Consider the following 12,541-nt stretch of genomic DNA (forward strand, 5'->3'; position numbering starts at 1 on the left):
ATCAATCGATTGCATTCAATTGGCTACATTACAGTACGTAAGCGTGAAAGATCACACCAGAAACGTGTACCCCATCCCGGATGCTTATCTTGCTCTGGGTTAAAAATAAGAAATATTCCCATTATTGCCCTCGGGCCCCCGTCCAACACCGTATGTGTACCACCGCCAACTACCGATCGCTAGAATCCGGAACCACGTGATCGCCCAATACCGCCCTACAGCCGGATTTCCTACTTGGCCCAGTGCCCAATGCACGCCGGTCCAGCCCAGCCCGTCCAGTGGTCGATCAACCCGGACGACCCGGACGCATGGAGTGATGCACTTGGCCGCAATGGCCGTGTCCGTACAGACGCATCAGACCGCTAGGCGTAATTAATTTTCACCAGACGACGACGACGACGACGACGACTACTACGATGGTTACAACGGTGTGATCATGCCGACGACGACGACGACAACGACGACCATGAATGCCTTAGGCCGGTGTGGTTAGAGGTAGTATAACGCTGTCCCAACGGTGTGCAAAGTGGCACGTGTTATGATCATTAAACTGGTGGTTCGTGCGAATGAAAACGTCAGATTTCAGTGGTAAAGAAAAGGTGTTGAAATAATAGACTCAAAGGGAAGATCGATCAATCCAATAGAACATCTTAAATGGAACATTTTGTTACAAAAAAGTTATCATATTCTATTTTAGATCTTTTCACACATAAGGTCACAACATTAAACTATTTCATTCACCAGCTTCTTGCATACTTCTGTAACGATCTCTTCTCTCTGATCCACCATTGCAGTTCACCTGGACCCGGTTCCCTTGCGTGCTGAAGGCGGGCCACTGTCACGGTGGCAAAGCAACCGCCAAGCTAGACAACCCCGGGGCGCTGCAGGATGCGGCGGGCCTGCTGTGCGGCACCGGACTCTCCGACAACGGCTCCTACTGCAGCCTCGAGCCGTACATCGACGCTAAGTTTGACGTGCACATCCAGAAGATCGGCACCAGCTACAAGGCGTTCATGTACGTTCCGGCAGCTGTCCGCGACGAGCATTACTCCGCCAACAAGCGATACTACTAACTGCTCCGTTTCCGTTTCTCGCCCCGCAGGAGAAAATCCATTTCCGGCAATTGGAAAACGAACCAGGGCTCGGCCATGCTCGAGCAGATCCCGATGACGGAGAAGTACAAAACCTGGGTCGACGAGGTAAGTGCACACACACACGCACATACGACTACGGTGTATTCCTTTCCCAATCCCAAACGATTGAGACATTTCTGGCACGATCGCGTCGTGTATGTACGGTACGGTGGGAAAAACGACACCCTGCTCCTACCTTGCACCTTGCCCGGTGTGCTTGGTCTGCTCTTCATGATCCTCCATGTTTTGCATTTTTTGCATTCGTCGCTCAATTCCAATCCGCCCGAATGGTGGTGCGGCCTTCTTTGAACCTCGTGCGTATCCGGGGATTATTTATTGCGCCTAATCTTGACGGCATTAAACGTTGCGTTTGTCGCCGATCGTCTGAAATGATTTATCGACATCATCGTCACCATCATCATCGTCGTGCACCGTACTACATAACCGAATCCAGTTCTGAAAATGGTTGCATGCGTGGAACCCCGCGCCACGACCTCGAAACCGCCAGTCAAGGGACGTCGAGATAATGCTCGTTCCGTGGACTGGACCAGCGGTAAAGATGTCCTTTTAAGGGCACTATCGGGACGCAGGCAGACACGCGACCGTCCACCGGCTACCCAGATCGGCTACACGAAAAGTACATTTCGGTGCGCGAATTTTGCATTCCAGTACCAGCACGAACGGCGCGTTTTGATGATGCGGACAATCAAAACACTTACGTACGTTAAAGGTGCGGGCAACTCAATTGAAAAGTTAGTAAGCACCTTATAGTCCTTTCAAGTGTTGAAGCACCAGCATGAATAAAACGCTATTGCATCATGTATCTCCAAAGACATTGCAAACTGACATTTGGATGTTGTAGAAAAAGACATTCCTTGTTTTTTTACCACGCAAAATCAATTACGAATGTACATTCCTTCATGCAAAAGACGATCCATGTCATTGGCGTGTCCAGACAATGCGACATAACGCCAGACGCATCCACTTTGGTTGGGTTTTGATTCCCCCAACCATCACTACTCCCTCGTACACGCAAAGACTGAGGAATTCGATTCGTTGCGTAGGCGAGCGCGTGCAACCGATGGATGGATGGATGAATGGACGAGGAAGACCTTTTCCAGCTGCCACTGGTTTCCTACACATCGATCACAATCTGACTCCGCTTTACGACGAATTCCCTCTTGGCGCGATGAGTACAATACTCTATAATTAAATCAACCCATCAACCACAGCCGCGCGGTTAGCCTGAAGGGCGATCAGATTCGTGCACACTAATGGCGAGGAATCGCGAGGCGATGATCTCAGCCCGAACCTCACCCGCAAACGCACCAGATGTCAAGCGCCGGCGGCACGTGCGTGCACAAATTCCTAATGCGGCCAGTATTTTGCGATTCTTTGAGGCCTGCGAACGTTGCGAGCGAAACAGCGAGGGAAGTTAAATGACTCAATCAATGACGTTTTCGTTTGTCCGCGGGTCAGCGGGTATGATACGAGCAATCTGGATCCGAGAACAACCGAAACGAGTGGGTTTAATTTGAGAGTATAAACTGCTTCGAATGCTTCGAAACCGGATGTACATTATGACTAAGGAATGCCGCAAGTACTAGAACGTGGCGATTAAACCACAAAGCGACGGAGGATGGATCCACTCACGCGTCCCAATGGCTGACTAATTCCAAAGTGTTTTGGTTTGTGGTTTGTTTTGGTTGCTGCTTTTGATTAAATGGCGCATCAATTAATTGTGTATATGTCTCCCACCGTTCCCACAAATTGGGCGCCCACTCCTTTTCCTTCTCCGGGGCTGCTTACCGTAAGCAAATCACGACGCACCAACGCGCACGCTGATTAATCGCTTCCGCTCTCGTTGTGCCACAGGTGTCCGAGCTGTTCGGTGGCATGGAGGTGTGCGGTGTTGCCGTCATCGTCTCCAAGGAGGGCAAAGAGTTTATCATCAGCGCAGCCGACTCGACGTTCCCGCTCATGGGCGACACCCAGGAAGAGGATCGTCGCCAGATTGCGGATCTGGTCGTCGGACGCATGCAGGTAAGTGTTGGCACGCGTTTGGAATGCCGTTGTGAGTGAATCTCTCGCTACTCTCGCCACTCTGCCTGTCCGCCATCTAGAACGTCTGCCGTCCTTCGATGATGACCAAGGCCGTCTCGCGCAGTTCGATCTCGTCGCGCGGCACTAGCCCGACGGAAGATGCGCCGCCGGTACCGATCGGTACGCGCCCGGTCCCGGTTGGTGGCGGACCGCCACCGATCCCGGAGCGTACTACGCCGGGCGTTGGCTCGATCGGACGCCACGGTAGCTTCAGCAGCCAGTCCGGCGAACCACCGGAGCAACCGTCCGAGCGGGCACCAACCCTGAACTCGGTGGGACGGCGCGACTCGCAAGGTAGGTAGTCAATTGCTGAAGGTTATTCAATGTTCCCATAGAATGTTAACATGGACATCAACGACAATGTTAAAGTCTTTATGGTGATAATATATTATATAGATCAGGAATCAGCAAATACTAGATTGATCAAATTGAAGAGATTTGCAGGGTCAGATCGTTAAAAGAAGATTAATGATTTTAAATTACTTTGTATTTCCATGTAACATAAATTTCATGTATCAGAATCGGTTGATACAAGCATGTTGCTAAATAATTCCTTACTGAAGTGTGAAGATTAGAACCCGATAAGTGGTTCCAGGAATTTTCCAAATGATCATAAAAACAGAAAAATGAGCTGTCCTACTTTGAGCTGTATTAATTATTTAATTTTTTTTTCTTTATTTTTTTAAACTTCAATAGAAAGCTAGAGAGTAAAACGTTCTCTGAACTCGTTTAAACATCAAATATCCTCAAGTAAACTGATAAATAATTTCCACTTATTAATTCGATGTATTGTTTACTTATTTTCCATTTTGAGATTCAAATTTGAATAAATGTAATTAAAGGTCCCATCTTGTCGCACTTCAAGTTCAGTAAAACTACAAATTGTGCTAATTGAACTGTGACGATCGCACATCCATTTTTTATATTTTTGTGTGATAACAAGTGACGATAATCGCCTGCTTTCTCCCTCACAGCCTCCCAGTCGAGCAGCGTGTCGGGCGTATCGTCTGCGTCGGCCGCCCGTTCCGGTGTCGGCAAGGTGCCAGCCGCCGGTGCCGGCCCTGGCGGTCCCTCGGTCGTGGAGGACGCGGAGGACACGATGAAAAACCTGCGCAAAACGTTCGCCGGCATATTTGGCGACATGTAGGATTTGGCTAAGAAGAAGAAACAGACCCGCGGAGGCAACGACATCAGCAGCAGCAGCACGGCCGGCAGCGCCACCGGCAGCGTGCTGAGCACGCGCGAAAGCTCGATCGACAGCGTGCTGGTGCGACCGGTCGCCGAGCCGACCGAGAAGCCGCCCGGCGACCGGCCGCCACCGGTCCACCAGCAGTGCAACGGTGCGCCTGGCCAGCCGTACATCGGTGCGGCTGGCAGTGGTGGCGGTGGCAGTGCTATCGCCGCCAGTGCGCCGTCAGTCACCAGCACCACCGCCGGCAGCATCAGCAGCAGTGTACATAAAGTCAATGTTTCTTCTTTGGATGGTACCAGCGCATCCACCAGCAGCAGCAGCGGCAGCAGCATCAGCAACAGCAGCGGCCAAAGCACCTCCGCGGAACCGAAGCGCCCGGCGTACGATCCGGCGCTCAGCGAGCGCATCAACCCCTTCGACAAGGAGGCCCGGATCGCTGGCACGCCCGGGCGCAGCGCCAGTGTGAGCGGCGCGACCGGCCACCCCACTAGCAGTAAGATCACAACCAACGACGACACCGCTCGTTACACTATACAGCAAGGTATCAGGGAACAACCATCGCTAACCGGGCGCTTCCAGGCACCCGCCGCCACCGCCGGGCTCGGTGCAGCCGTCGTCCCACCGCCGGTCACCCTGCCCGCCACTGGCGCTACAGGCGCAACGACCGCTTCCTCAGCCACCTCCTTCTCCGCCAACTCCTCCTCCTCTGCCTTCTCATCCTCCACCGTTTCGTCGTTCTCCGCGTCGGGCTCGTCCGGCTACTCGAGCGTCACCAGCGGCGGCCTGCCGACGGCCTCGGCCCCGGTTTCGGCCACTGCCGGCGCCTCCGCCACCGTACCGACCAGCGAGCAGCGGAAGCAAGAGTTTGGCCGCACCAAGCGTGCGTCGTCCGACGCGGAAATCATCTTCGGCGACCGTGGGCCCGACTTTTTCGCCAAGCGCTACGAGCGAGCCGGCGGAGAGTTCCGCCAGCGCACCGAGTCGCTCACGGATGCGGAGCTCATCTTCGGCACGAGCGCGGTGACGGGGCCGGCGGCCCCCACCCCACCCAACAGTGCGGCTTCGTTTTCGCCCGCCGCAAGCAGCACCGGATCGGCGGCGGGACGGTACGGCACGTACGGCAGCCGGGACAGTGCCAGCTTCAGCAGCACCACCACCTCCGACACGGAGTTTGCGTACGGCCGGAAGGACCCGAGCATGCTGACCAAGAGCATGTCCGTCGCGTCCGATCGATCGACAAGTGCGGGCCGGCCCTGGGCCCGCCCCGCAGTGCACGAGGACGAGGAAGAGCTGGATTTAAAGTAAATGCGCGGGACGTTTGTCCCGTGGCGGCCCGTTCCTGTTTCTGTTTCGCCTCCCCTTTGATGTTCTTGTTCCGCGCGGCGGCTTTCCCCTTCCTGTTGTGTGCCGGGGTACCCACATAACCCGTTCGCCCGTTCGCTGTCTCGCGGGGGGGGAATGGCAATGTTATCTGATAAGCTTTTAAATGTAATACCGATAACCAGACACACAGTCACACACAGGACACATACCCGAGTACACAAACACACAAACACACACACAGACACGACACATGCAGATGGGGGTCTCTTCCGGGCACTGCGCCGGGCGCGAGAGATCTGCCAAATTTGCCTCTGACGTTTCCTGGTTTCAAACAGGCCGAACGAAGAATTGCGAACGGACAAACCGACAGGGGACCGTCGATGGGAATGCCAACGTGAAGGGTATTTCGGTACCATCGGTTGGAAAGCATTGGACAGTACAGCACAGGACCGAAAGAAAGGGGTAAAACAACTGTAAATTATAAGCGATATTCACATAACTTCTAAACAAAATTCTGGCTCAGTAACGGAATGCCGAATGCCCTTACGACGGCCACTTATCGAGCAGCTTGTTGCAAACCGAGGTGACTCAGTTTTGCGCACAAACAGCTCCAAAAGAGGTATTCCGAAGGCAGAACAGAGTAAGCATTGAGCGGCCACCGGACGAGGGGGCAGTTTTCGTTTGTCCTTTTTCCTCGCCTACTAGTGGGTACCATTATATTCTCCTAAAAAAAAACAAATAATGTTCCATTGAAGGATTCACAATGAGAATGATCAAAATGATCGATTACCGACACAAGTACGAGTGCTCCGTGGTGGAGTGTTAAGCTAAGTGCTGCAAGCAATCGATGTACGATCGGTGAAGACAAGCCACTGTGTTTGCTATACCTAAATGTCCTATGCATATCATTGTGTCACCCCCTTTTGCTTGGTAATCCAGTCAAACGCTATTTGTGCTTGTTTGTGGCGCGTTGATTTGCCGCACTTCCGAAATTACCTTACTACGACTGATTAGACGTACTGGTTTTTTTGTTTTTATTTGCCAGCCGGAAGGAGCACCCTCTAGAGCACGACACGAGCGATCCGGCACAGTTGCCGTCTCCGTTGCACCACTAGCAAAACAGTTACATTTAGACGTTCGAATTGGTCGTTAGCTGGCACCATTGCGCGCACACGGTAGAAATGCTCCCTTCCGGCTCGCCTAGCTAGTTCTACACCGATGCGCAAGCACAGTTGCGTTGCGTTTCTCTAAAAAACATTAACAAAAAAACAAACAAACAAACATGTCAGTATTGATTTTAATTCGTAAGACCTTAACTACTCAACTAACGCTAATCGTTTACTATGCTCTTGGCTAAAAAGTACTTGCGTGTAAGGGAAGCAAAAACACACGCAAATTATACACAAACACTGTCCCTATCTTTCTCTCACTCTCTCCCTCACCCGTATACACGTAAAGCATGATACAGCATAAAAGGCTAGCGAAGGGAAAGGCGCAACCTGTGGAGAAGCGCACAGTTGCTAAGCTGGGCAAGCGTAGCCACTTTCCTTTGAATCCACTTTTCTCCCAGCGTGCGGCATGAATGAATGTTGTTAGATTAATAATAATTACAATTTAAAATGCTGCTCTCCACCATTCCATCCCGCCCGTCCGCCCGTCGAGCCGTTTTGACGAGCGGGGCAAGATCGATGTCGCTACGATCACGTGTACCGATTCGCACAGGTGTGTACGGGCGGGCGGGTAATGGGTCAGAGTGGTCAGATCGCCAGTACATTACATATATCATATGAGGACAATATATTATTAAGATATGACTAGTTGATATTTACACAAATTCTACACTACAACAGACAGCCTGGACGGGGAGAGGCAAGGTAGAGAAGAGAAAAAAAAAACCCACTGAAAGGAAGGTGTGCAGAAAGGCGCGAACTGATTTGCGAGTGACAAAATGGAAACTGAAGAATGGAAGAGGCTATGAGAGTAGGAAAAGTGCTATTTACTCATCTCATGCATAATCCCCAAGCTGTAATTGGAAATGGTTAACTATAATTGCTGCCATCAATTGATAATCCTGCGTAAGAAGCGAAAAAGAGAGTATCTATCAACTTAAATATCCCCGTTTGAGCAAATGATTCGAATGTTTGCCACTGTTTATTGCAATCATTCCCAAAATCCTCAAAAAAAAAACAAAGAAGCAAATACACAAATAACCTTTTTTTTTGTTGTAGTCTTATTGTTAATGCTATGAATGGGTGGGAATTTTGAAACATAGTCTACTACCCGTACATTCAGTGAGTTATTGTTGTGTTGTGTTTGCAATGAAACCTACGCTTCGTGCACTGGCCATCAAATACAACACCCTTACTGCCCTTTTTTTATTTAAAGAAATGTTTTTTCAAATTGTTTCTCCGTACAATCGTTACCGTCACCACAAAACAACTACAATAGCACCAAAGAATGCAATCAGTGTGTTCATGTTTTTGCAGTTACGAAACCGAACCGAATAATGCATTTATTATGTACGAGCAGAGCGCGCAGGAGGAGGGCAGGGTTGATGATATTATCGTATATATATATAGGCAAAACTAGCACTGTAAGCGAAGCATGTCAAAGAATATCAGTGTAATAGTGTTGTTGTTTCAATCGTTAAACAAATAATCTTTCTCCCTTTTTGCTGCTGGCGCTATGCAACCCCTCGCCCCAAACCCAACAAAACCCCCAAAAACCACCATTCCTCTCCGATCGCATTACGCGGCGCGACCGATCATCAGTGACGATCCGTGCCGCGATTGCGTGTACGTATGTGTTTGCGTGTTGCGTCTGTGTTAGAATTATGCAAATAGAGACAACGAAATTAAAAGCAAATATGATGTGTTACAGTTTGTTAATCAACAGGACGGTACGTTTTCGTGTGTAATGTGTCTGTCGGTATGTGTTTGTTTGCTTGTGTGTGAGCAAAACCCCGAAGTTAAAAATGATCACTAACACCTAAATGTCACGGCGAGTGATGTTGTATTCCAAAAAAAAAACCATTCCACTCTTCGCTTCACAGCGATTGTATCATCAACTTTCAATCAACGCCATCAACTCTCGTTTTGCTTACACTGCAGTTGTGTGTGTGTCTCTATGCTACGACAACCAAACGCTACATGCAGCAGACAAACACATACAAACAGAACGCTACATTCATTGATGTACTATGAGGATGTAATTTAAAATGTTACTGTTAAAACACAATTCAACCATACTCATATGCAACCCCCCAACAACCCCGAGCAAATCCTTCCCAACAGCCAACCATTTAATGTGCGTGTGTTAAGGAACATTTTCGTTTGCCGATGGCTCGATGCGATACAGACAGGAAAGATAATATTATTATTACTGGATATATACTATACAAACTGGGTGGTGAAACAGCATACAACCAAAACGTAATCAATTACAATTGCAGCAAAGCAAAACCAACACAATGGAATACGAGACTTACAGTAGATGCGACAATGTTTCTAGAAGTATAAACTTACACTAGCTACAGAATCAATGTTGAACATAAGATATTAGAGTAACCGGTACCACTCAAAACCTTGCGAAAGCTACCACAATAACAACGGAGTAAAATTTACCCAAAACCAATACCATATTAGCAGCAGCAGCAGCAGCAGCAGCATAATGCATAATTTAACTGATCATCTGGCACAAACACATAGACACACAGCCATAGACCATGACTCCGTTTGGGAAAAGGGATACGTTAGTGTCGTTAGGCAACCGATAACCGTAAAATACAATGGAAGTAATATTAATTATCCTAGCTAAAACCAAACCAAGCAAATACTGAAATGGAAGTTACGAAAATAAAGTAAACAAAACGTGCAAGTGTGCTGTTGCGTTTGCTTTTGTGTAAGGTAAGAAATGGAATCGGAGTGTCGTGAGCCAGTCGTGGGATTTGAAACGGTAAGTTTTACGCAGGAAGGTATACAACACTGTACAATAAGGTTAAAAACGGTAATGGATTTAAAAGGATTTTTCTTCATAAACACTGCTACTATCATTGGTAATGGGCGGCCTTCAACGGAAAAGACAATCGTTGATTTTTGCCGCATTGAATGATGACGATGTTCTATGCATGTGGTTCCAATGCGCTTTAAATCCAGTCCGTAGTCTTCAAGACAATCTATTAGGGGACTGAATGCGACGCCATTCAATAATATATGCTATTGATTAGCGTACACCCGACTAAAACGTGAAGCAGCAAGAATTGGATTGAGAATCAATGCGACGAAGACGAAGTACCTGCTTGCCGGAGTAAGTAATGTAGTAAAGGAGTTCTGCTTTCTCGGGACGATCGTTACTTCGGACAACGACATCAACAGTGAAATTCGGAGATGCATTGTGCACGGGAATTGTGCATACTATGGGCTTCGCCGACTGCTGTTATCCAGAAGACTTCGACTAATCCTCTATGGCCACGAGTCCTAGACCATCCGAGCGGAGGATACAAACGCTCTGAGCGTTTTTGAGCGACGCATCGTCCGGACTATCTTTGGGGGTGTGTTTGAGCATGATGCGTGGAGGAGAAGAATGACCAGCATCCTGACGGTGGCGAAGGCAGGAAGAATACGATGGCTGGGGCGTGTTATGATGATGCCGGACTCATGTCCCACCAAGAAGATGTTCGACAGCGATCCCCAGTTCGATACGAGGCGCAAGGGAAGCACAGCGAGCTCGATGACTGCATCAGGTGAAGCGAGACCTGTCGGAGATCGGATGTCTACATGGATGGGAGGCTGCAGCCAGGTCATCGTGGAGATTGATTGTTGACCGGGCCATGTCACATAGACGTGCTCTATCGTTAGCAGGCCAACAAGAGAGAGAAAGAGAAAGCTATTGATTAGCTTAATTCGTTTCTTTTTGGGATCTCCGTTTAGTCTCCATTTTCAAAATGCATTAATTTGATTCAAAGTTGTATTATTGCATGCAAGTCTGCTTTGCTGCATAATAAGAGATTTCACGTCTGACATGTAGGTGGCGCGCTGGCTAGAGATGTTCTTACCGTACCTGCTAAAAGTAACTAGTTACTCTACGACAATTTCGGAACTAGATACACTTTTCAGTTTTAATCTGCCAGACAATTACTTGTAGCTTGTTTTAATTACTTTTAACTAATAATGTTAAATTATGCTGCATTATTCGATGTCAGCGAAGAATAGTTAGAGATGCTTGCAATAGTGATGTTCTGTATGGAGCGCACCCACGACTCCGATCCGACTCCGGACGACTCCGAACGACTCCGAACGACTCCGAACGACTCCGAACGACTCCGAACGACTCCGGACGACTCCAGGCGACTCCAGGCGACTCCGGACGACTCCGACTCCGGGCGATGCCGGACGACTCCGAACGACTCCGGGCCTTTTCGGACGATTCCGAAAGACTCCGATATTGCAGCGTGGACCTACCTTCCAGAGTCGATTCCGAATTTATTGGAGTCGGATCGGAGTCGACTCCGGATTTTTGCCAACTTTACCCATCACTAGCTTGCAACATTGCAAAGGAACTTTGTACTTTTAATTGGTGTGTCTGTTGTAATTAATTTTCTTATCAATTTAATTATTCTTATTACTTTTTTTGTGGGTATTTTTTGTTTGTTTTTATGTAAAACAAATATTTTTTGCGGCCACTTTGTCAAACAACAGTTTCAAAATATAATCGAATCTCTTATCGGATGGGGTTAAGAATTTTTATACAAAGCAAAACTTTTGATAGAGAGGTGAATAATTTATTAACGTGCAAATTCCTTTCAGTTAAGAACACATTAATACAAAGTTCACGAAGCGTATAGGTTAATATTCGATGCAATCGATTGAAGTGAAAGTTGCTGATGCTAGGCTAACATGTTTGTTGCACTCTGTCGAACTCAGTTAGTAAGTAGTAGATGGTATCAAAAGGTGAAGGTATAAGCAAAAGTCCTCTAGTGCTGGTGCAAACGCTTTCCCGCACTATTCGTTGAACTTACAATACGGACGATCCACGGCAGTATTGAGCGAGTAGTTGCGGAACATACCGCACTGATAAAGATGGCCGGTGAATTTGTGTGACTTGGGAAAATATCTATGGAAAAGAAAAATAAAAAACATGCTTCTAAAGATGCTCATAAACTCGCTACAAACTTGCTCGATGCTTACTTATGCGGCACAGTATGGGGACACGGTGGATAGTACCCGTAGTCAGCGTTCGAGGTGCGATAGATGGGATTGCGCCCCTCCTGCTGCGAGCCGTAGCCAGTGAATTGATCTGTAAACGAAATGTGGATAAAGGCACACCGTTTTTAGTAACTTGCACAAGCACACACCGTCCCAACCACTTACAGGGACTATCGATACGCTTCGGCAGGGACAGTCCCTTGTAGATATCAGCCGTATTGAGCGCTTGCTCGCTAATCTTCTGATTTTCGCTATCCATTTCCCACCACATTCAACACAAGCTGCCCCCACAGCAAACTCGCTGCACTGTCTGGAAATTTGAATAATTAACTGAACTGCAACACTGCCCGTGCACGGCTTTTTTATAGGCTGCGGGCGCGTGACGCGTTTTGTTGACAAAGGTTTAGATTTTGCTACCGCTTCGTATCCGTCCAACGGCACACTGTTTACTGAGGTTTTGATAAAACAATAACAAGTGGGCCGCTGCTGCATAGCAACGGCATCCGGGCGGTTTCGATAGATATCAGGGGGAAAAGTTTGAATTGGGACTACCAAGCAGTTCGAATATACGCGAACGGTCGTTTGGA

At 48.3% G+C, this 12,541-nt stretch overlaps 2 protein-coding genes across 3 annotated transcripts in view; one reads left to right on the forward strand and one right to left on the reverse strand.

Annotated features, from left to right (window-relative positions):
* LOC4577141 (synapsin) overlaps window positions 1–9,627 on the forward strand; it is a 44,113-nt gene extending 34,486 nt beyond the window's left edge. For both annotated transcript variants that reach the window (XM_061648203.1, XM_061648204.1), the window contains 5 exons: window positions 795–1,015; window positions 1,103–1,199; window positions 3,009–3,176; window positions 3,257–3,530; window positions 4,211–9,627. In XM_061648203.1, the coding sequence (XP_061504187.1) occupies window positions 795–1,015; window positions 1,103–1,199; window positions 3,009–3,176; window positions 3,257–3,530; window positions 4,211–4,383 (933 nt within the window). In that variant the 3' untranslated portion in view covers window positions 4,384–9,627. The remainder of the gene's footprint in view (window positions 1–794; window positions 1,016–1,102; window positions 1,200–3,008; window positions 3,177–3,256; window positions 3,531–4,210) is intronic.
* A 1,881-nt stretch (window positions 9,628–11,508) lies between these two features.
* On the reverse strand, window positions 11,509–12,540 carry LOC11175785 (piercer of microtubule wall 1 protein). The gene is made up of 3 exons (XM_003436394.2): window positions 12,120–12,540; window positions 11,937–12,045; window positions 11,509–11,862 (listed from the first exon to the last, which is right to left on the reverse strand). The coding sequence occupies exons 1-3, from the start codon at window positions 12,223–12,225 to the stop codon at window positions 11,751–11,753; spliced, it is 327 nt and encodes a 108-aa protein (XP_003436442.2). The 5' UTR covers window positions 12,226–12,540; the 3' UTR covers window positions 11,509–11,750.
* Window position 12,541: the final 1 nt, after the last annotated feature.

The sequence above is a fragment of the Anopheles gambiae genome, chromosome 2 (genome assembly GCF_943734735.2).
Source record: "Anopheles gambiae chromosome 2, idAnoGambNW_F1_1, whole genome shotgun sequence".
Taxonomy (NCBI): domain Eukaryota; kingdom Metazoa; phylum Arthropoda; class Insecta; order Diptera; family Culicidae; genus Anopheles; species Anopheles gambiae.